Genomic DNA, 21995 nt, shown 5'->3' with positions numbered 1-21995 from the left:
CACATATATTTATTCATGCTATCCCTAATTATGACTACAGAAAAATCTGTAAAAATATGAAAACATAAATCATCCCTAAGACACATATGTACAATAATGTATGTATTAAACAAGGTTTATTGTAACACAGACTGAGCTGTCATGAACTCTGCTTGACCTCTGCCTGTGCAACAAGTTTATAAGCGTTATTCTTTCTTTAATGTTTGATTAACAATGGTCAGGTGCCAATTTCAACACATCATTCTGTTGTTAGGTTATTTGCTCCATTTGATTTTAATCTCAAATTCATATTTGTGTTTTGTACACACTTCTAAACCCAACTGTTCATCTTAAAGTTATTTTTAGTTGCTGGAGCATTGCACACCTGTGTCAGCTTACAGTTATGTAGTAAATATACTTAAAATTGAGTTGTTAGTAAGTGTTGATAGGAAAAAATAAATATCAGCAGGGGGACTGTTTTTTTTTTTTTTTTTTTTTTTGCTAACTAAGCAATTGCACTCTTTTAAAAAATATAATATTTTATCAAAATATTAAACTGATAGATTTAAAAAGAATACAATGATTTAGGTTCATAATAGAAACGGGACGATAAAAGCATTAGATCATAATACATTTGTAACTATATTGTATATCTGTTTTTCCAAACTAAAACAATTTATAACAAACTGTTGCAAACCACTGATTAGTTGTACCAACTCTCTTTGCCTCCATCTGCTGGGATCAACCACACTTTGGTGGATCAGTGGTAGGACCATCAAGGCATATTTTAGAGGACCATTAAAGAAATATTGTGTAACCACTTCATATAGAAGGAGACCTTTACAGAAAGATCTATGATAATGTGTAATATTCTTCTTGATGAGTTAGTTCTATTTTCTCAATATGTTTAAAATTGGATTTGATGTGTTGTTTTATTTTCCATAGTAAAACCATTTGATTTTTTTACCTACATTATTTTCCAATCTCATGAGACTTCATGAGGTTTAAAGTTCTGAAAATGCAAGGTTACTATTATATATTTTTATCGTTTTGGTGTACGTTTTGGTGTGTTTTTTTTTTTAACTCCACCAGTATGTGATACAAAGCTCCTTACTGTCCTGTGTTTGGAGTCAGAGGCAGCCCTTCTTCCCTTCTTTTAGGTCTAATACATAGATCTGTATGATTGAAGTATTATTTACCTAACACAACTCCTAATAAAAAAAAAAAACCCTGTAAAAATAATTTTTAAAAATCACTTAAGTTAGTTACTATTTCTTATTGTCAAAAATCAGGTGAAGGAAATGTCAAATTCTTGTTTTCCTGTAATTCCAGTGAGCAGGATGGATACATAATGGTTAAAACAAAGAGTTTTCTAACTGCTTCAATACATTTGAATGGCTGGTGTTGGAAATATAATTGAGCATGGGGTACAATACAGTGGTTTACTGCATGTCTGAAAGAGACCTTTTTACTGCCAAGCACTTTAAAAGGGTCAGGCATCAAAATTGTAATTTCTATTTATTGATGGAACGTAGCGAGCTCTACTTCTTGGATATCCAAAAGTTGGATTTCACAGCAGTTATTTGACAATGCTCCTGTACATTTGGGAGATTAAAGTGGTAGAAATTTGGTAGGATTGCAGCATTTTGCAGTTTTATCCAGTACAGTTTTGTAGGTGTTTAGCTGCTATTGTTCTTGTAGCCGGTGCTTGATGTGACTCTCCCTACCACACACATACACAGAATTTGATGAACTCTCAATTAATCTTCTGAAATAAGATTTTTTTTATATAAATTGAACGTGCTCTGGGGAAGTTTTTCCTTCCATGAGGGGGCAAATCTTTTACTTTACCTTGATTAATGTTAACGTGACCTGAGAGACCCTTCACCAATTTTGTTTCTTAACTGTGCCAAACTAATTTATTTTGATTTAACTAAATGGGTTTGCGCCAGTTTCTCATGGCTGTGTAGAGTAAACATTGTGAACACAAGGCTCTTTCCAAGATTCCGTTACTCATTCCAAACTTTACCCATTAGCCTGGCCTTTTTACAATGTGATTTTAAAGAATTTCCTCATATTTAAAAGGGCCATGTAACATAAACCTTACCATGGAACTAAGCTAATGTTATCATCTATTGGAACCTCTGATGTTTATGGTTGTGTCTTTATAGGGGAGATTCCTCCTCTTTTCCTATGTGATTAGCGGAGTGGAAACTAGAAGAGATTTATCGACACACTTGGGTTACATTCCTGCGACCATGTTGGGGAGATTAAACTTACTTCCTGTGTTATCAATCATAGATCCTAGCAGATCATTGAACATCAAAAACATTATTGAATCTTAAAGTTTAACCAGCCTCCCCGTTTCCTGAAACTCCCCTCCCCAGTAATGGTAATTTAAAAACATTCCAGAGACAAATGCTTTTCCTTTAGTCTTCTAACACAGTTTATTGATTTCAAAACATTTTTTTTTACATAGCCAGGAAAGAAAATCTGGTAGAAGTCCTAAACCTTCCACATGCTTTCCAAACCTAAGAGAAATGTTGGTCCTCTCCGAGAAATGTAATTTATTGGTATTAACCATCTTCTATCATTCATTCACTGGGAACAGAATATGTCAAGTAGACTTAATCCAATAATGGAAAAGTGAAGAAGGGATATTTTATTTAGTTACTTGCATTTCTATAGCACTGACATATTACACAGCTTTACAAAGTCCATAGTCATATCACTAACTGCCCCTCAATGAGGCTCACAATCTAATGACCCTACCACAGTCACACAGTCTAAGGGGAAGCCAATTAGCGTAGCTGTATATTTTTGTGATGTGGGGGGAAACCACTACAAAGACAGGGAAAACATACAATCTCCTTGCATATAGTGTCCCGGTTGAGATTTGAACCTGTGACAAAGCTCTGCAAAAGCCAGAGCTCTAACCACAGAGCCAACCATGCTGTAGGGATCACATACAGAACCCAGGAACAACCAGATCCTGTCTGTACCTCATCTTTTGAAAGGTAGCAAAAAGTGTAGATATACCAAGTTTCTCTTTTAGATTGAAAACAGTTGAGCATATCTAAAGCTAAAGCTATATTATTTTTGTATTGAATAGAGAAGAGGATAATGTGTCAGGTTTTTCGTACAATTTTTGTATTTATACAGAAGAGTTAAACTCTCCCTATTTGTCTTGGAAACCATTGTCACCACAATGATATTAGTCATACATAATCTCAAATTTAAACTTTTAAAATTTTACACCGGATGTTGAATGCAAATTTTTCAATAAGAACAACAGTTGTGGGTGACAACCTTCTAAGAAGGGTTTTCCCTAGTTTTGGAACTTTTCACCCACTCCTTTTTTTTGGGTCTTCAAGACAGGAAGTAAGGAGAAATCCCTGCTCAAAAATTACATTTTTCTAAAGCAATAAAAAGTTTTTGTATACATTACATTTGCATTGGCTATTTCTATGTTGTAACAAGTGAGACTTGTCATTCTGGATTTTAGCAAGCACGTCTATTTTAAATCGACTTCTTTTGTATGACATAATTATATGATTGTTGGCTGAAATTCAAGTTCCTTATCTATGCTGCCTGTTCTCTTTATTTGGATCTATTTAAGAAAACATATTTATAGATGACCTTATGCTTTAAACACTGTAGCAAGCTTGATATAAGAGGCTCTGATTTCTGGCACTGTATTTGTGCCACTTTCTGTATTTAGGGAATTCATATTTGTAAGAGAAATTTCTATTTTATTTTATGTGACTTGCCAATCTTGTTTATATTTATAATTTAATTTGTTGAAGTACATTCAACAGGTAAAGTATTGCGCCCTATGGGTGTTTATATGCTAGTCAACTGGGTTATAGAGTTAAATAAAGTTGTTCCCTCCAACTAGGCCCAAGTGATCATAAATGAGGTTAAAAAAACTGAAGGTGCTTTTAAAAAAAAAAAAATTAAGAAACCTTTTAAACAGTTAAATCCCTTGCATTAATGTTCAAGGGAATATATTATTATGCCAGATTGGTCACCATAAGCCATAGCTCTGCTTGTTGTCTCATTATCTTTTAAACAATTTTTATTTAAATACACCCCTTAGAATTAAATAAGTGGCTTGATAAGTCCACATATTCTACATAGTGTTTATTTAGAAATATGATCTGTTATCACTAGTATTTAAAATGTCACTAACATTTTTAGAGATGGATACACATAAGCCGTGTACAGACGTCAGATGACTGACGCTGGCAACCATCTTTGGTGATTGTGACAGATGAACAAGCGCTATAAACACAAAGTGTCATTAAGTCCTACGGAGGGGGGAGAGGGAGGATGAGCCATTTCCATTTGGTTGTTCAATAATTAGCCATGGCAAATTGATAAACAACATTGGGGGAATGTTGTACATATGTCAGATTTATACCCAAAATAAGCATGACCATTGGTCTCAGACAACTATTATCTGATGTGTGTACAAAGCTTTAGCAACAGCCAAGAAAGAGCAATAGTCCAAATAGACAAGAACACAACATGAAATATTGTGATTGTTGGAAATGTCATGTACTAAATATTTAAAAATGCTTGCATAGTGGGTACAAAAAGTAGGAACCTGTAGAAACAAGCAAGTAAATATTGTGTTTCCTTAAAAACAATCTCTTCGAAAGGAGTTGCATTTATTTCTGTTTTCAACAATGAGGGAAGCAGAATTATGTCATCGTTTTCTATAAAACACGATCTGTTCCACCTTATTTGAAAGGGAAAAGCCATCTCCTTGTTTGCTAAAACACATCCTGCTCCAAAGGCATAATTTATGATTTTCTAGTTGGCACAATGGGAGTTTCCTGCCTTCTTCTCGGTATTTTGTTTAAAGTCACCTTCATGATTAGAAGCTAATTTGATGTAGTTGCATAACCGGATCTCTGTTTAGGAATAATCCATCTTCATCTACAGTGTAAACACCTAGAATACAGAACCGAATATTACAGAGTTCATCTCTTTTATGAGCAATTGGTACCATCAATTCCCTGTTCTAGTCCAAAACTAAAAAACAAAAAACAATGTTGTATTTATATATATGCTAATCCTTGTTTTCAGTAACTAAGCTACTGTACTCGTTCTTTAAAAATATTCTATATAACATAATGCTTTTGAGTTTGTAGCAAGGGCTCAATAACGTTGTAATGGAGCAGCACAAAAATAACATAATATTGAAGCAAAAAATATTGTACATATTATGAAGGATGTTTTAAACTGCAAAAAGCAGCATACAAACACTATACTAATACAGCAGGTACCACAGCTGGCTACTGATCTGTACAATGAAGAATGGGTAGGATGGCCGTCATAGACCTTTAGAGCTTGCACTTTTATCAAGTTACTCCAAGTTTCTTCATTCTTGCACTGATGAGGAAAAAAAGGTCATCAAAGAAATTGTCTCCGCTTCTAATCCAATAAAATCAAATACTGGGAGGTTCAAATTTGCTCATATTTTTGGGTTAAACTGATTGTCCATCAACCTCTAAGGATTCTTGTACTAACCTGCTATCACAGTCATTTTTCTGTCTAATACTTGATCTACAGAGACACTTGTGACTTCTCTCTTCAGTTCTTTCTGTTTTAATTTTAATGCTGAGTTTTTAGCTGTACATCTTGACTTGGCGGGGGCCAAAAACATATGAATTCTGAGTTGCCTCTCCTAACTAGACCATGGAAAAGAAGTCAATATTTGTTTAAAGGGAACATATATGTGTTTGGATGGATCAAAGGTTTAGTTCTGTTGTATGTTTTCCCCAGATTTACATGCAGACCAAGATTTCAATCAATAGGGGAGCACAATCAAACACTAGTACAGCTGTTTAAAACATGAACCCTTAAAAAGTATGATTTATTTGTGGTTTGTCTGCTTTAAAAGAAACCCTCACTGACCTATAGCTGCATGCACAATAAAGTCATGAATCATCAGATTTAACAGCAGCACCTTTGATTTTATCAGCTCAATTTGTCCTTTTCCCATTCTTGATATGGGGAGAGGAGACCTGATTTAAACATTTTACTCAGATGAAATTAATTGCTCCACAGTGGCTGCAGCTACAGAGGTCACTCAGGGCTTGTTTCAAAATTCATTTAATGCCTTTAAATATTTAAATGTCCATATCCTGGCCAAAAGTTCATAATAAATATAATTTCATTTGGATTTTAGAATATAAGATTATATTTCATCTGTAATGTGACAATTACAGCATAGCCCTCTTCACATTAACACTTAAATGGTGCAGTAACAACAATTTTGTAAGTTCCAATAGCTTAAAACTAAAGTAAACATTTAGCGGAAATTTCAAAGCATAATATTTAACTAAGATGAACTTTAAGTGCACACAAAATGCCTGGGGTGAAATGATATCACCAACAGCTTGTTGACATATTTTAACCACTGAACCATCAAGGCTTGATCGGACTAGAAGCCTCTTAGTGCCATTGGTTCTTCCTTTCATCTTCTATTTTTTATCTAATAAGGTTTAGAAATTATTTTGCTTAAGTGGATTAAGAGCGCACAGAGATTGTCCTTTTACATTCACAGTTCACTGCCCAAGCTTAATACGGCAACGTTTTTGTGTAGCTTTTTTTAAATGTTATGTTGTATTGCTTTGTTTTCAAAACTGCAAACGTGCAAGATATGGTATAAAATATAATGAGGTGTTTAAGCGACCAGCGTCATCTTGGTTGCATGACCTCCTGTAATGCACTGCAAACTCCTACACATACATTTAGAGATTGAAGTCAACAAGTAAGGCTGTGTACACACATACAATAATTGTTTTTGAAAAGGATCATTTATGAATCTTTCCAACAACAAAAGACTGAAAGATGCATGAACGAGCACTGTACATACAGCACCGTTCTGCTCTATGGAGAGGGTAGGGTGGAGAACGATGGAGCTGCACCCCACTGTGCTCTCTTCCCTTCCATTACAATCCTCCATCATTTGTGCATCCACCAGGACGGATTTATTAACGACAAGTGCTGTACACAAGCCATATTTTCATCCGATATCAACCCTGAGGCTTTTGACATGTGTACGTAGCCTAACAGCTAAATGCACCCATATCAGAAGGTCCACTTTTCACCAGAGCCGTGTAGCCTAACAGTGCTGGACTTACCAAAAAGTTTCTGCAACCTCCACCTAAATAGGGATGTCTATGTCAGTGACAACTTTGTAAAGATTTCCTTCTACTTACGGTGTGGTAGACCAGAAAGAAGGTGAAAATAAATATCCACAATGGGGCAAAAATATAACTAAAACTTACCAAAATTTCCTACTGTTACCCCAAAACTAGAAAAACAGTTTTAGCTGCAGCTGAACTCCAACAAAAACATATTTTGTTTCGTATTCATTATTATTTTTAAATGTTTCTTAATGTAAGTATGAAATTAGGATTGGTATTGGCCTGTTGTGTATTGCACTGTACAGTATAACTAAAACTTTGAGGGCAAAAGCATTAAAAGCAGCCCCCAAATTGCAAAAAGAGTGAGCAAAGTCTTCTGATTCTCTTTTTACTGGCCAGTCACAACCTGGGGAAAGGGACAAGACCTGTAAGTGTTACTGAAAATCAAGTATCCTGCACTGCTTTGAAGGCCCATAGAACTGAGTAACTTGCAGAATATGATAGACAAAAACCTTTGGCAGGTGAAACTGCTCATTTTTATTTCATCTCTGCATTCAGCTGTTTTCGCTTGGAGTTCATCTATAATCTAGATAATTCCACTGAGAAAGCAGAATTGCTCATAGTTTGTGGGCAATAACTGTGAAAATCTCCTAAATAGCACGAGTCTATGTGGAAATAAGCACATCAGCAAACGTCTTGGTAGGAAGTGAATGAGAGCAGCAGGTGTCTCTTTCAATGGGGCTCTCAGTATACTGCAGTAGTGTGCCTTGCTGAAGGGCTGGCTTTGAGCTGGATCAGACAAAAGGGTCGATGTGTTCTGTCCCATCATTTCTGCATTTACTAGGCACACAAAGATCTAAAGCACTTGCCAGCTACTAAACTGCCAACAGAGCTACACAGGAGCATGCTTCTGTACTGGGCAGATGAAGATGAAACGGCACTAATTTTCATACATTTTACCTGGGATATGTTTGCTGTGTATACTTTATTCTCAGTTCTAACTTTTCGACAGTTTAAAAGAAAATACCATTTAGCTCATTTATTTCTTTCTATTAAACAGCAGCTGTTGCTCTTGTATTGTTCAATTCCATCTAAATGGTCAAATGAGAAAGCAAAGGTGTGAGTGGGTCTCAACCGATCCTCCAACTACAGGCTGTCTTCAGAAAGCTATAGAGGGGTGCATAGAAGACCATCCATTCTGCATAAGTAGAGAGCGGGTGGTGAATGGTTGCACCCAAGATGCTGTGGTCACCACCTTTTGTTTTCACTCAGTGATGGAAATCTTTATTGTCATGGTCAAGCGTGTGCACTACAGCCTAGATGACTTCTATGGGGACCATGTCACAAGCATCTCCAGCCTCAGCAGACGGCCCATAAACATCTATGGGGCTGTAACACCCACGAACAGCCATAACACTAAAGGCTTGTGGTGCTGAATGTAAACTATTAGCAGAGGCCAAGGGTAATAAAAAATCTAGGCAGAAGGGTTTAAGCTAGGAAATGTGGAGCTAAAAGCAGTGGTACACTTTGTTTTAAAGCACATGTGTCCCATAGGAAGAATACACATGCCACCCCCCCCATATGTAGACAATATATGTTTAGCCCAAATTTTGTTCCCTTTAAGTCAAAATGATAAAGTCCATTGGAAGCCCATTTCCAAACCACATACAGTCACTTTCATTTTCTTCTCATGTTGCTCCTTTGAACCCCCATGAATACCCAGGACTTCTAGGTATAAGGAACTTGTGGCCTCCTATTGTAATGTTCTGCCTTGAAGGGCCAACCACAATGTCACATAAGGAAGGGGGTGCTTTTATCAAGTGTGTGGACTTACTGGAGTAAGATTTGAAGGTAAACATATTTTGTATAGTGATGTGCACTATTAGTTGAAATCAGAGGAGTGTGGTACAAAGTTTCCTGAATTATGATCCCTTTTGGGCATCCATGTAACAGTAAAAAATAGTGGTCACTTTGGCATAATTTTAAAAAACTGTCAGAAGATTTTAGGATGCAAAATCTAGTTTTTAGGGAGCACAAAGGACCTGTTTAAGTTTATATCTAATTGTTGATATCCTAAAAATGATGTACAATATAACATTAATACTAATATCGGAAAATGTAGTCCTAAGTATAAAGTACTTAGAGTCTGTAACATTACCCCCAGTACAACATACCCTCATCTCTCTGTTCTTTTCACAGGGATCTAAAACTGGACAATATACTTCTGGATGCAGAAGGCCATTGTAAATTGGCTGACTTTGGGATGTGTAAGGAGGGAATTCTAAATGGTGTCACTACAACAACGTTCTGTGGTACCCCGGACTACATCGCTCCTGAGGTAGGTCATTTGATGATTAACTTGATATTTTGTAACCTTACTGTGCTGGACCTGTCTGAATATTCCTAAAGCATGCAACCACCCAGGTGAAGGGTTTCTGCCTTCTGTCCCTAGTGCTTTAGCATTGAAAATGAGCACAAATGGCTATTCTGTACAATGAAAGTCATGTAGAAGGAGGTAATCAGCATGGAGTAAGGCTCTTCTTACAGTTTCTGGCTTTCCTGTAAGGGTAGCACATCAATCACAACAAATATTTAGTTTCTTCTCTTGTTTTTTCTTGTTTTTAATGTTTTCTTTTTCATTATTATTTTTTAATATAGTATAGTGTTCCCTCACCCTTGTCATTTAATCACCAGGTTAGAAAACATAATGACATGGTTTTGTTGCTAAACAAAAGTAATGCAATCACATGGTAACCAAAATTTCACGCAGTGATCAAACTTTGGACTCCCAGCTTTAAAACGCAGTTTTTCAATTTTTTTAGTGATGCATGATAAAGATAAAAGGTCAATATTAGCAAATTCAAAAATAGAAATTTTGTTGCAAAATAAAGTTCACTGGCTATACATCCCTGCAGAAAACAATAGAATCAGTTCTAGAATGACTGCATGCCATGACAAATCAACCTCTTGGTAGTTTTATATCTACCTTTATAAGGAATCAGCCAGTGGCAGAAAAATTGGTTGCTACATGTATATCAATATATAGATTAGCTCAAAAATATCTCACAATTCTGAACTGTGTGGATGCCATTGGATGAGAATAAAGGCTTTCACATTTTACTTGCGCTTACAAAAAGGTTCTCCCCAATTCTGTATTTCACTAGAGAAGCCTGATATCACTGCAAGTAATTAATTTTCTATGCTATAAAATACATTTCTGAGTGTGACCACTTACGCAAATGGACTTTTTACATCATAATAAGTTAATTCAATACATTTGACCATATTTAAGTTTTGGTAGGAAACATTATTTGAGATGAAGCCTTTTACTGTTTTTCAGTGGCAGTTCATCAACATTCCTTTATTTAATAAAGGCCTTTCTGGATTGAGTCAAGCAAACATTATTTAACTGTTCATTAAGTCTACAGGAAAAATGTCTTTTTAGCTGTATCCTTGTTAATTTTGTATTATATAATAATGTTTTTTTTTTACCATGAGAAAGCTCTAGGAAGAATACACATGGATTTCGTTCCCTTCAAGTAAAATGATAAAGTCCCTTAAAAGCTATTTCCCAAACTTCTTATAATCACTTTTGTTTTCTTCTCGTGTTGCTTTTTTGAACCCCCATAAATACCCAGTACTTCTTGGTATAAGGAACATATGACTTCCTCTTGCAATGTTCTACGTTGAAGGGTCACAATGGTGAATGAATAACAAGAAGTAGAGGGGAAGGTTCAGAAAGCTTGGATTCACAGGATAGATATAGAAGCTGAAAGAAACTGGTCTGTAGATTTTTAGGTACCACATGTTCTCCAGTAAGTAGAACAGTGAGCAACACAGCAAACAAAGCTGGTGAGACTAGCCATGGCAGCAGTGTCACCCAGTGCTTATAGAATTTTAGGCTGTAGATCAAGGTGCAGGGCACTGAGGGGTATTTTGATCACATTTGAAAAGAACTGTACATCAGTAGTGTCAATATCCATTTTGCATCTTGAATGATGTAAAAAATATTGAGTTGAGTTTTTTTATCCCTTTTTTTTACCTTGGAATACATTGTTACAATTAAAATGCTCTCTTTTTGTCATTTCAGATTCTACAGGAGTTAGAATATGGGCCCTCTGTTGATTGGTGGGCTCTGGGTGTCCTGATGTATGAGATGATGGCTGGTCAACCTCCTTTTGAAGCTGACAATGAAGATGACCTCTTTGAATCCATCCTCCATGATGACGTTCTGTACCCAGTCTGGCTGAGTAAAGAAGCCGTCAGCATTTTGAAAGCAGTGAGTTTTCCTTGTGTTTGCTGTCCTTGTTTTTTTTTTTTTTTTTGTTTCTTTTCTTTAGTTTTTATTCTTCCCAAAAACTAAACTTGACTTATACAAAATAGTCACCCACTGGGAGTTCAGGCTCAGTTCATGGTGGCACTGCTAAGATAATGGGGCCTGGGATAAATTACATTACTTGTGGGAAAAGAACAAAATATTTGTGTTCTGTGCAGTTGTGTGCTGGATAAACCTGATCATCGGAGAATTGTTTTATACGGAAAAATCCAACAATGTTGATCTCTGTTATCTTACTGACAGTTTACTCTCTGCTGTGCCTGCCAGTCTGCAGGACACAATAAAAGACAGTGATTCATACCCTGATAGTCCCAAACCTCTCCAAGTGCTGGTAGGGATCAGTGTCAGATGTGCTACATACAGATCACTTACTGTATATTAAAGGTATAGAATCTGAGGGAATTTATGGCAGATAAAGGCCAAATGCAGGATTATTTTCAGACATGATTGGGGTTAGGAAATTATCACTATTGTCTCTCTTTGGAAACATATTTTAAAGGTCCCTATATCTCTATATCTTACACTATATTTTGCAGCATGTCCACCATCCCTAGACCTATTTTGCAACATTTCTACAGCCCCCGATCCCCTCCTGAAGTATGTTTTGCTATTCATGAAACCTATAAGAAGCTTATATGAAGTCCTTTACCATATCCTACACCAAGCCTACAGTCACTACACCACCTCAAGTCCTTGATTGCGTCTTGCAGCTTGTTTACAGTCACACGGCCAAAGTCACTGACTACCCTTTGTAGCTAGTCTTTAGATGCTCACTACCTCCTTCTATGGCTACAGTCTCTGTAACTAACCCTTCGGCTTACTATACAAGATACAAAAGGGGCAGTGCTTAGATATTTCAGTGACTTAAAGGTTTTGGACCAAGTTTCTGTAGGCACTGATTGCTGGGCTTTCTGAAGGTCTAAAAATACATCTTTTAACACTTAGGGATTAATACAAGTCTTGAAAGCACTTTAGACAGGGTTATTCAAATTTATCCACATATTTTTACTAAAACTTGTATACTAAACTCCTTCAGTGTGCATTTTCCCCCATTTATTAAAATCAATAAAAATTGCCATTCTTAGTTCATTATCCTCCAGTAATCTGAATTCTTGTGCTAGTAAATAATTGCATGCTATAGAAACATAAAAAACAGATTATAAATTTGAGCTTTCAGTGGGGTTCCCAAGGCTTTCAGAACAAACAGAGTAAAGGCTAGAATGCAGATTTATTTATTTTTAAACCGCAATAAATGGTAAAGACTGATTGTTCCGCCATTAAATTTAATTGGAAAAGACATAAATCTACCCAGTAATATTTTGTTATCAGTTGGCGGATTCAGAGAGGAAAAAATACTATGACTAAACAAATTCAGTTAATGAAAACCTTAAATGTGGGTCACAACATTCCCTGGAGTGCTTCATAGAATTCCATGGAATGTATTTGGTTAATATAATCATGTCAGGGCTGATTCTAATTATGATATTTTGTGAGTGTTTTTTTTATCCCTAATATTAGTTCTAAAACTGTTCACATACAAAACAAAAGCGTTTAAATATCAACATGCAGAAGGTAAATGCAGTCTCCCATAGCTACCAGGTTTCAGCTGCAGACTCCTTCCTGGTTGAAACTTAAACGTTGGCGATTTTATTGATTTAAATATTCAAAAATGTCTTACGGGACATCATTAAAGTTGCCAGTCCCTGAAGAGATCTTGTTGTGATGTTACAGGAAGGAAGATTTCTGCCTTCGATCCAGTGGAGCCAAATATTTCACAATTTGGCCAGGTAGTCATTAAAGTAAATTTAACCCAAAGAAACCATTCACGCTTAAATTTATTCCTGTTGTGTTTCCATTATGATCAGACAGTTTCTCCTAATGAGTGTTGATCACATTTTAATGCACGTGTTGGTATGCATTTTGATACATCCTCTTTGATTTCAATGGAAAACGAATCGGGCAAAGAGTGTTCGCTATGTGAGTGACATTAAGTTTGCAGCGTCAAAAATACTGTTCACCTATCTTCATCCATTTTTTTTCCCCATCACATGATTTTTTTCTGGCCTTTTTCAGTCACTTACTATCAACATGCACTCACTCCAGCATCAGCTCCTCTTCGCCTCTTGGGTCATTGTTTGTACTTGTTAGGTATGCAGGTTTGTCATCTGCAGCCCCCATTTGTTGTGCAGTGTTGTGTAATATGTTGGGGCTTTACTAATAGAATTTCATAATAATGGCAAACCATGCTTGCTTAATGTATGATGGCACAGACACTTCTAGTATACACCAGGGGTGTGTGTGACTTGGAGAAAACACCGGGGTGCAGTTAGGGGATGAGAACAGAACACTGTCTACCCATACCGAAATCTCCAAGCATAGATGGAACAACAGACAATCTTTTATTGAAAGCTGCAGGTTTTTAAAGTTTTTAAAAACATCATTTTACATTACATTAATTTGTTACATAAGCTTTTAGTTTCTTGGATTACATATGCTTAAACAATGAAGCAAAAACTAGTGTTTTAGAGTGACAAGAAATGCTTACATGTGCTGTATGCACAAAACTAAAAGTAAAAAGCTTTTATTTATAAACTATCACTAGAGTAGTTTGTACAACATTTTAGATTTATTGGTTTGTTCAGCAATCTAATAAAATTGTTTTTTTTTTGTTAATCATCTGCAAATGCATATGATTGTGGTAATAATGATGCATGTGTGAAATCTACAATGAGATAATTGTTTTGTAATTTAAACTGTGTAGAATAAAGAACCCTACCCTGTAAAGCTAGGGAAGGAATGCCACTTCAGTGCCAGTTTGTCTTTCCGACATGTTCTCAAATATGAAGTTGTGTAATTGTCTGACTTCAGTTTCCAAATATTAACTGAATCCCTTAGTTAAAAATAAAACAACACACATGTGAATGTGATCCTGCTGAAACAAGAAAGGTGTGTGTGTGGAGAATAACAGAAAATCGATGTACGGAACACATAAACAAAAGGATTACTACTGAAATTTGATTCAAAGCCTTTGAATATGTAGGACACCTGGGGTTTGATACTGGGCCAAATCACAATGTAATTGTCCTGTTAACGGCAGGGGGAAATTTAAAGAGAACCTATCCTGCACTTTTAAAAAATTTTTTACCTTTACCATTTTCCATTCCTGGTCAGTAGCAATTATTTATTATGATAAATAACGTTTCATCTCTTGAAACAAGTTATTTGCTGATTTTCCTCTGTAGAAATGGCCATTTCTTCTCCTGGAAACAAACTTTCAATAGGCTGTGTGATATTTGACATCCACTCTAATTTTTTGTGTATGGTACCAGCAGGGTATCTTGTGGCACTGACTAGATAAGGGAAAAGAAAACCACGTAAAGGAAATCTGTATTGGCATAAATACAGAGTCTGCCATTTTGACCTTCTTTTGAAAAGTCTAGTGACCTAGCTGTCTTCAGCCCTGAAGGCTCATTGGAGTTATTGCATTTCAGTATTGTGCAGCGATGCACCACTACTGCTGTACCATTCATAAATCGCAACCCTAACACACTGCATAGTAAAGGTCAAGGCAAGACAGTGTATCAAAATGCATACCATGGGTTGTGGCATGATGCATTCTCAAAAGAAGAACATGTACACCTTTGGTTTGCTGTGGTACATTGGCAGCATATTTATAATAAAGGAATTTTCTTAATACAGTGCCTGTTCATGAACAACATAATGTTCATACACCACAGAGGACTACAATATTCTGAATAGACCAGGGGTCTGCAACCTGCGGCTCCGGAGCCGCATGCGGCTCTTCAGCCTCCTTGTTGTGGCTCCCTTCGGCTGCCGCGGGGAGATCTCTGATGGGGGATCCCCTTCCTCCCAAGACACTGCGGAGGAGGGGGATTCCCTATCCAGTGTTCTAATGAAAAAAATCTACCAGTGAAATAAATCTACCACGGGGCGTGTACATATGGGTGTGTACAATGACATCCCCCTCCTTTGAACCCCAATTCCTCTGGAATGGGGAGATGTACAAAACCAAAAATGTAGGTGCAAGTGGGGGACACCTGTGACTAACACCCCCTAAAATTTAATTGTTAGGCTATCATCAGAACATAAAGAACTCTGCCCATCAAAAAAATCTACCGTTACACATTGCTGGAGGCACCTGAACCCCAATTTCTCTGGAACAGGAAGGGGGTACAGGTGAACAAAATTAGAGGTGCAAGTGGGGGACACCTGTGGCTAACACCTAAAAACTCCACCCATCAAAAAACCCCTACCCTGTTACACATTGTTGGAGGCTTCTAGCACCTAAACCCCAATTTATCTGGAAACGGGGGTACAGGTGAAAAAAATTTGAGATGCAAGTACGGGACACCTGTGGCTAACCTCCTAAAAATTCATAAAAACTCTGCCTATCAAAAAAATCTACCCTGTTACACATTGCTGGAAGCATCTAGCATCTGAACCCCAATTTCTCTGGAACGGGGGGTAGGCGGTACAGGTGACCAAAATAGAGGTGCAAGTGGGGGACACTTATGGCTAACACCACCTACAATTGAATCGCTAAGGCATCATCAGAAAATAAAGAACTCTGCCCATCAAAATATTCTACCCTGTTACACATTGCTGGAGGCTTCTAGCACCTGAACCCCAATTACTCAAGATTGGGGGGTACAGGTGAACAAAATTAAAGCTGCAAATGAGGGACACCTGTGGCTAACACCCCTTAAAATTTCATCGCTAAGGCATCGTCAGAACATAAAGAACTCTGCCCATCAAAAAAATCTACCCTGTTACGTTAGAAGCCTCCAGCTTGTAATGTAACTGGATGATACGTTAGAAGCTGGAGGCTTCTAGGGGCATAGTTCAGTATTTAATTTATTTCAAAGTAGACCTACACATGCACACTTGTTGTAACAGGTAAAATTAAAAAAATATTAAAACTTTTAAAAGTTTATAAACTGTGTTATGTTTTGCGGCTCCAGACTATTTTTCTTTAGTGGAAGAGGAGGCAAAATGGCTCTTTTGATAGTAAAGGTTGCTGACCCCTGGAATAGACCATAACACCTAACATTGCCTGTTAAATACCTGTTCTGCATCAACATTTTATTACTGTTGCTATGGCATTAAACAAACATATCTCAGTGCAAGCTGTTTTAATACAGTGAGTGGAAAGGATCGAAGTTTCTCCTGTGTACTACTGTCATCACTGGTTGAATATTACAGCACATCTTTAAACTCTCTTGACTTGTTTAAAATTGGGCACATATATCCCTTCCCATTCTTCTAAAAGTGAATTTAGCCCCAGATATGTTAGATACATGTTGCATGCCAAGCACAGATAACATTTGTTACCTTTAATATGGACTACCTAGGGTTGGCATCTACTTCCTGGGCTTTGATGTCACTTTTAAGATGACAGAGTCTTGTGAATTCTTATTCTTTTCACAAATGTCTGACACAAATCAGCCTTTACTGCAGCCTAAAACGTACAATGTAATCAGTGGGGAAGGGGGGCTATGGACGTATTTCCTACTGCTTGCAGCAGACTGACAGCATCTTTGTATTAGAATGCCTAAGCATTCACTTGGCTTGCCAGTTGATTGATTTTCAATGATAAAGCATACAGTTTCTTAGACTTACACCACAGGATATTATTCATACAGACTTGTAAAGTGTCTCAAAGTTTAGTCATTGATAAAAGAGTAATGGGGGCACTCCATTGCGGTTCTGCCTATTCTTGCTGCTGCACTGTTCCTGATGTGGCTCCCATGCAGTAGCATAGCTTGCACCAAAAGCCTGCCAACTCCTGCAGAAATCTTCTATGGTCTAACAATAAAACCATTGTCACCATTTCTAAAAAACAATAGTAAACGCCATTGGCCTACAGCATTTAGCAATGGAGTTCAGACAGAATTTGAGCCGCACCTGGTATTCCTTGGCTTCCTTAAACCAAGTCACCAAGTTTTAATATGTGCATAATTTGAATGCTAAAAAACAACAGACATAAATAATTGACTTAAGACTTCAGCTGAATAAATAAAGTGAAAAGCCTGAAATGCCTAGAAATTCATTGTCTGGTCATTATTAATAGCTGTGAAGCTGGTGACGCTGTGATCTTAGTCACATAGGCCATCAATGTTATTCTGTTCAACAGGAAAGGCAGAGGAAGTGGGGAGGCGTCTGTGCCGTTTACTGGAGAATGCTAGCTGGGGATTAGACTTGGAAAACTTGATTTCCTCGCATTGTACTAGCAGACTTTGGTTTTATTTCTTACATACTTCAGTCAGAAACTGCTTTAAAGCCAAGTTCAGCTTAATTTTTGCTCGGTATTTATTGTTATTCTCAGCTGTGTTTATTGCCATGCTTACACCTTTTTGTGTTTTTTCACTATCTCGATCTGCCTAGCTTCAGCCTATTTTGGGTGAATTAAATATGGAGTGATATATGTAGGGGGATATACAAAATTTCTAACCTTCCTCCACCTCAAACAATAAAAGAACAAATTGGGCTGGCTATACCTATTAAAGTAAACCTGACATCTGTCTTTCAAAGTTCCACCATAAAGCATCTGAAAATACCTACTATTGTGCCTTCATCAGGGTATCACATTATCAATAATGGTTCACAACTCCCTTACCCTTGTAGGGGCTAATTTCGAGCACAAGCTCCATCAACTTGTCCTTATTGCCCACTGAGGTTCTATCATTGAACAAGGAGATAGGTGAGGCTTGGCCACAGGGGATGGAGATTAGCTACGAAGTTTGGAAAGTTTAGCTCTTTTGTTACAACATGAAACCACAATGACAAGATTTATTCTAAATATTAGGAAGTATTCTTATATAGGAATTAAAGCAAGGAGCAGGCACCTTTTGACATTGACAGGTTTGAACGGTGTATTAAATTATTATGCAAAAGGCTTGAGCTTGTAGGTGGAACTCTCCGAAGACCCATTTCTCTATGTATAATGTGCACTTGGTCATATAAATGACATCATCCCATTCATCTCTCCCACATCCCCTCTTCATCCCCCACACTCACTGTACAGACCTACCCATTCTACAACAGGCACACATTTACTAGTCTTATATAAAAAAAATTTGTATCTTGAGAATTTTTCATACAGCATGGTGAGTCCAGTACAAACTGACTAATGCAATGTTTTTCTTCCACAGTTCATGACAAAGAATCCCAACAAGCGGCTAGGATGTGTGCCATCCCAAGGCCTGGAGGAGGCCATTAAACAGCACCCGTTTTTCAAGGAAATAGACTGGGTACTTCTAGAGCAGCGAAAAATCAAACCCCCATTCAAACCCAGAATTGTAAGTAGTACTACAGTGTTGTGTCTGCTGGTAATATGGACTGCAAAGCAACCATGTTCTACAACACCACCAATTATAAATATTCATATAGGGCAATAAGCAGGAACGAAATGTGCTTTATTCTACAGTGCATGTCTAAATATATATATTTTTTTCATTTTTAGTAGAGTAGTAATTGTTAAAAAAGTTTTTCTTTTGCCATCTGTGTCCATTAGGGAATATCCTTTTACCGCCTGACCTATAGACATAGCAGGAAGTGAGGGGAGATCTCTCAGAAGTGAAGGAAATCCATTTTTAGACACTTGCCGCTGGTAGCAAGTCAAAATTGTTGGATTACCCCTTACCTTCTGTCTAGATGATAACCGAACAACTAAAGGGATTCTCCATAAGGGGGATGATACCATTCCAAAAATTGCTGTATAGTTAGAAAAGTGCCTTTCTAGTGGCTGCATGGATTTGAGTCTCAGGTGGTGTGCTGTAGCAGTGCCCTGAGATGTCTGTGACCTTTACCTTGATCTGCCTGGATATCATTGTCTTTCCTCTACCCTGTATACATCAAGGTACTCGATTCTGCAAAAGGGGTAGTGCCTGGTGCTTTCTATTGATATACCTCCCCTTATTAACACCCTCATTTTACCTTGTGATGTCCCCTTCTTCAACTTTTATTCTCCTACTAGTAAGGGGCAAAAAAGAATGAGTAAGATGATAGAAGTCAGTTTACAGAACCCATTGAAGGCAAAGTAACTCTTGAAAAAAAAAACTCCCACCCCTGGATACTCTCCTGCCCCAAGCTCCCTCCACTCTGTTGCATTTGGGAAACCAAAAGCAGTTGTCTCCCTTGCTCATCTTGGAAACTTTGTTAATTAAAACCCAAACCTCTGATCTGAGTTTTGGGTGGTCAACTGGTTGGAGGCCAGTCTCATTAGCAAACCAGTAGAAAAGGTTGAGATGCGGTGGGGCAGGACTAAATCTGTGCATAATATGGTCCTTGTGACTTCTTCTTCTAACCCATTTCTCATCATGTGCTCCCTTTGGTGTACCCATTGTTGTGTACTCCTGTGGTTTACTAATTAGTCACAATGATGGGGTGTTGTTTTGGCAACTTGTATTGTTACTGTAAGCAGCGTATTTCAGCCTCACCTCAACCTATAAATAATAATCTCCAGTGATGATCAGATTGATGCAGTCCTTCTCATGATGTAATAGTTGCCTTATTGTAGTATTAATCCTTTCGTTTGTTGTACGCTGATGTTCTTGTTTCCATTTTTCTTAGTAAATAGGATCAGCCTGGAGCTTGGCAGTTTTGGGTAGATGTAGCCAGCAATTGTTTTGGCAAAAGGCCTGGGATATAATTAATGTTCTTTAATTGCATTTTGCTTATGACAGATTGGATTGCTAAATAACTATTTGTTTGTCGTTGGGCTGTGTACCACATATATACGCCTCTATTATTCCCCTATGGTCGGTCTTCTCAAAACTCTTCCTTCTCTCAATGACATGTGCTTCTGTTTTATGCAATAAATAACCATTACATAAATACAGATGTCTGTTGGTAGAAGAGGCATACCCAGGGCTTTGCATTTATTCATACATTTTTTTGGTGTCTTACATTCATGCCATACAACCGTGTAGAATAAGAATAATATGCAGGAATTTTGTAATAGCTTGTAGATAAACACATTAAAAATGCTGATTATATTATAGCACAGTGTCCATGTGCTTTATTGGCAAATAGCTACCAAGTTCCTTTTTCTGTATTTTTAATAAAACATTCCAACATACCAAGGCAAATCTATAATATAATATAATACCATATTGGGCACCTAAGTTGCACATAGAGTATATCTGTGAAGTTGGAGCCAGTCTTCTTTTGTCTGATGCAGTTTTCTCAGAGCATTTTGAACCAGCACCTTTGCTCCAATTCACTTGTAGTGGACAAGGTATTTTTTTGTTTAATATTGAATCTCAGGATATTATATTCTATAAATAAAACCAGGAAACTACAGAACTGCTGACATTAGTATCCAGATACACACAAAACAAAAAGTCTTTGATAGCAGTAGTGAGGGTATCTGGCTTACTAACAATAGGGCTGATTTATAGAAAATGGAGGAAAGACTGCAGCGGTTTCCTTTTTTATATTTCATGGCTTGAAATTAGGACCTTCTGCTCGATTATACACACTTCTGCCAAAGCGCATAGCCCGGTTCTTGGTTCAACTGTACAGCTTCCTGTGTCACTGGCCTGCTTATGGGACACAGGCAACAATGTGGGTGTCCAGAATGGAAGTTGGAGGCAGAAAGGTAACACAGGATGCTCTAAAGCTGGACTGAAGTGTGGCAGAGATGTGTGAATCAGAAGACTGTATAAACAAATGCAGCTTTTTATTTGTAACATAGCTAAGATTTGTTTATCTAAAGAAGTTTGCGCAATATAACAAAATCTCCAAATCTACTCCTCCTTTGGTTATAGCTTCCTGTCTGTTCAGGCATATTTTATAAGCCTATGAATGGATACAAGTCCTGTGCTTCTGAGGGGTATTGGATGCTTTTCAGAAGTAGCACCTAGAACATTTTGTAAATTTTTGTTGATCCTGGGCAGCACAGTGGCTCAAAGGTTAGCGTATTTGCTAGGTGTTTTGTAGGTGTTTTGGTGGGTTTCCTCCGGGTACTCAAGTTTCCTCCCACATTCCAAAAACATGCAGTTAGGTTAATTGGCTTCCCCCAAAATTTACCCTGGACTGTATTAAAGACATTTGACTATGGCAGGGAGACTGTGAGCCCCTCTGTTAGTGACATGACTATGTCAGCGCTAAATAAATACTGTCTAATAATATTATTCCTGCTAGTGGAACCAAAATAGTCAGTTTCCTATCCAAGGTGATAACTGTTTCTCTGCAGTGAAATCACTGCAGTGTTATAATGGTAGCTGCCATTATTCATAGCTCTATCAGCTCCGTCTACCATGCCTAGCTCACTTCTTTCTGCAGAAGATCAGAAAAATGATGCTACTCATCGCGTCCTACCTCCATCAGCACAATAAAGTAATGTGCCAGAGAAACCCAGCTTTTCAGCTTTGACTATTATTGAAAAAAAAAGATAATGTGAAAATATGTACATTTGAGATAAATGTTAGATGAATCTTGGGTGAAAACATCTATAAATAGTCCCCAATGGAAAAATATATACTGCCTCTCCT

At 37.3% G+C, this 21995-nt stretch overlaps 1 protein-coding gene across 2 annotated transcripts in view; it reads left to right on the top strand.

Annotated features, from left to right (window-relative positions):
* Positions 1-21995, top strand: part of PRKCE (protein kinase C epsilon) — a 211880-nt gene that overhangs the window by 175038 nt on the left and 14847 nt on the right. For both annotated transcript variants that reach the window (XM_072409767.1, XM_072409766.1), the window contains exons 12-14: positions 9342-9480; positions 11233-11421; positions 18651-18797. In XM_072409767.1, coding sequence (XP_072265868.1) covers positions 9342-9480; positions 11233-11421; positions 18651-18797 — 475 coding nt within the window. The remainder of the gene's footprint in view (positions 1-9341; positions 9481-11232; positions 11422-18650; positions 18798-21995) is intronic.

The sequence above is a fragment of the Pyxicephalus adspersus genome, chromosome 4 (assembly GCF_032062135.1).
Source record: "Pyxicephalus adspersus chromosome 4, UCB_Pads_2.0, whole genome shotgun sequence".
NCBI lineage: Eukaryota > Metazoa > Chordata > Amphibia > Anura > Pyxicephalidae > Pyxicephalus > Pyxicephalus adspersus.
This window is presented reverse-complemented; position numbering and strand designations above follow the sequence as displayed.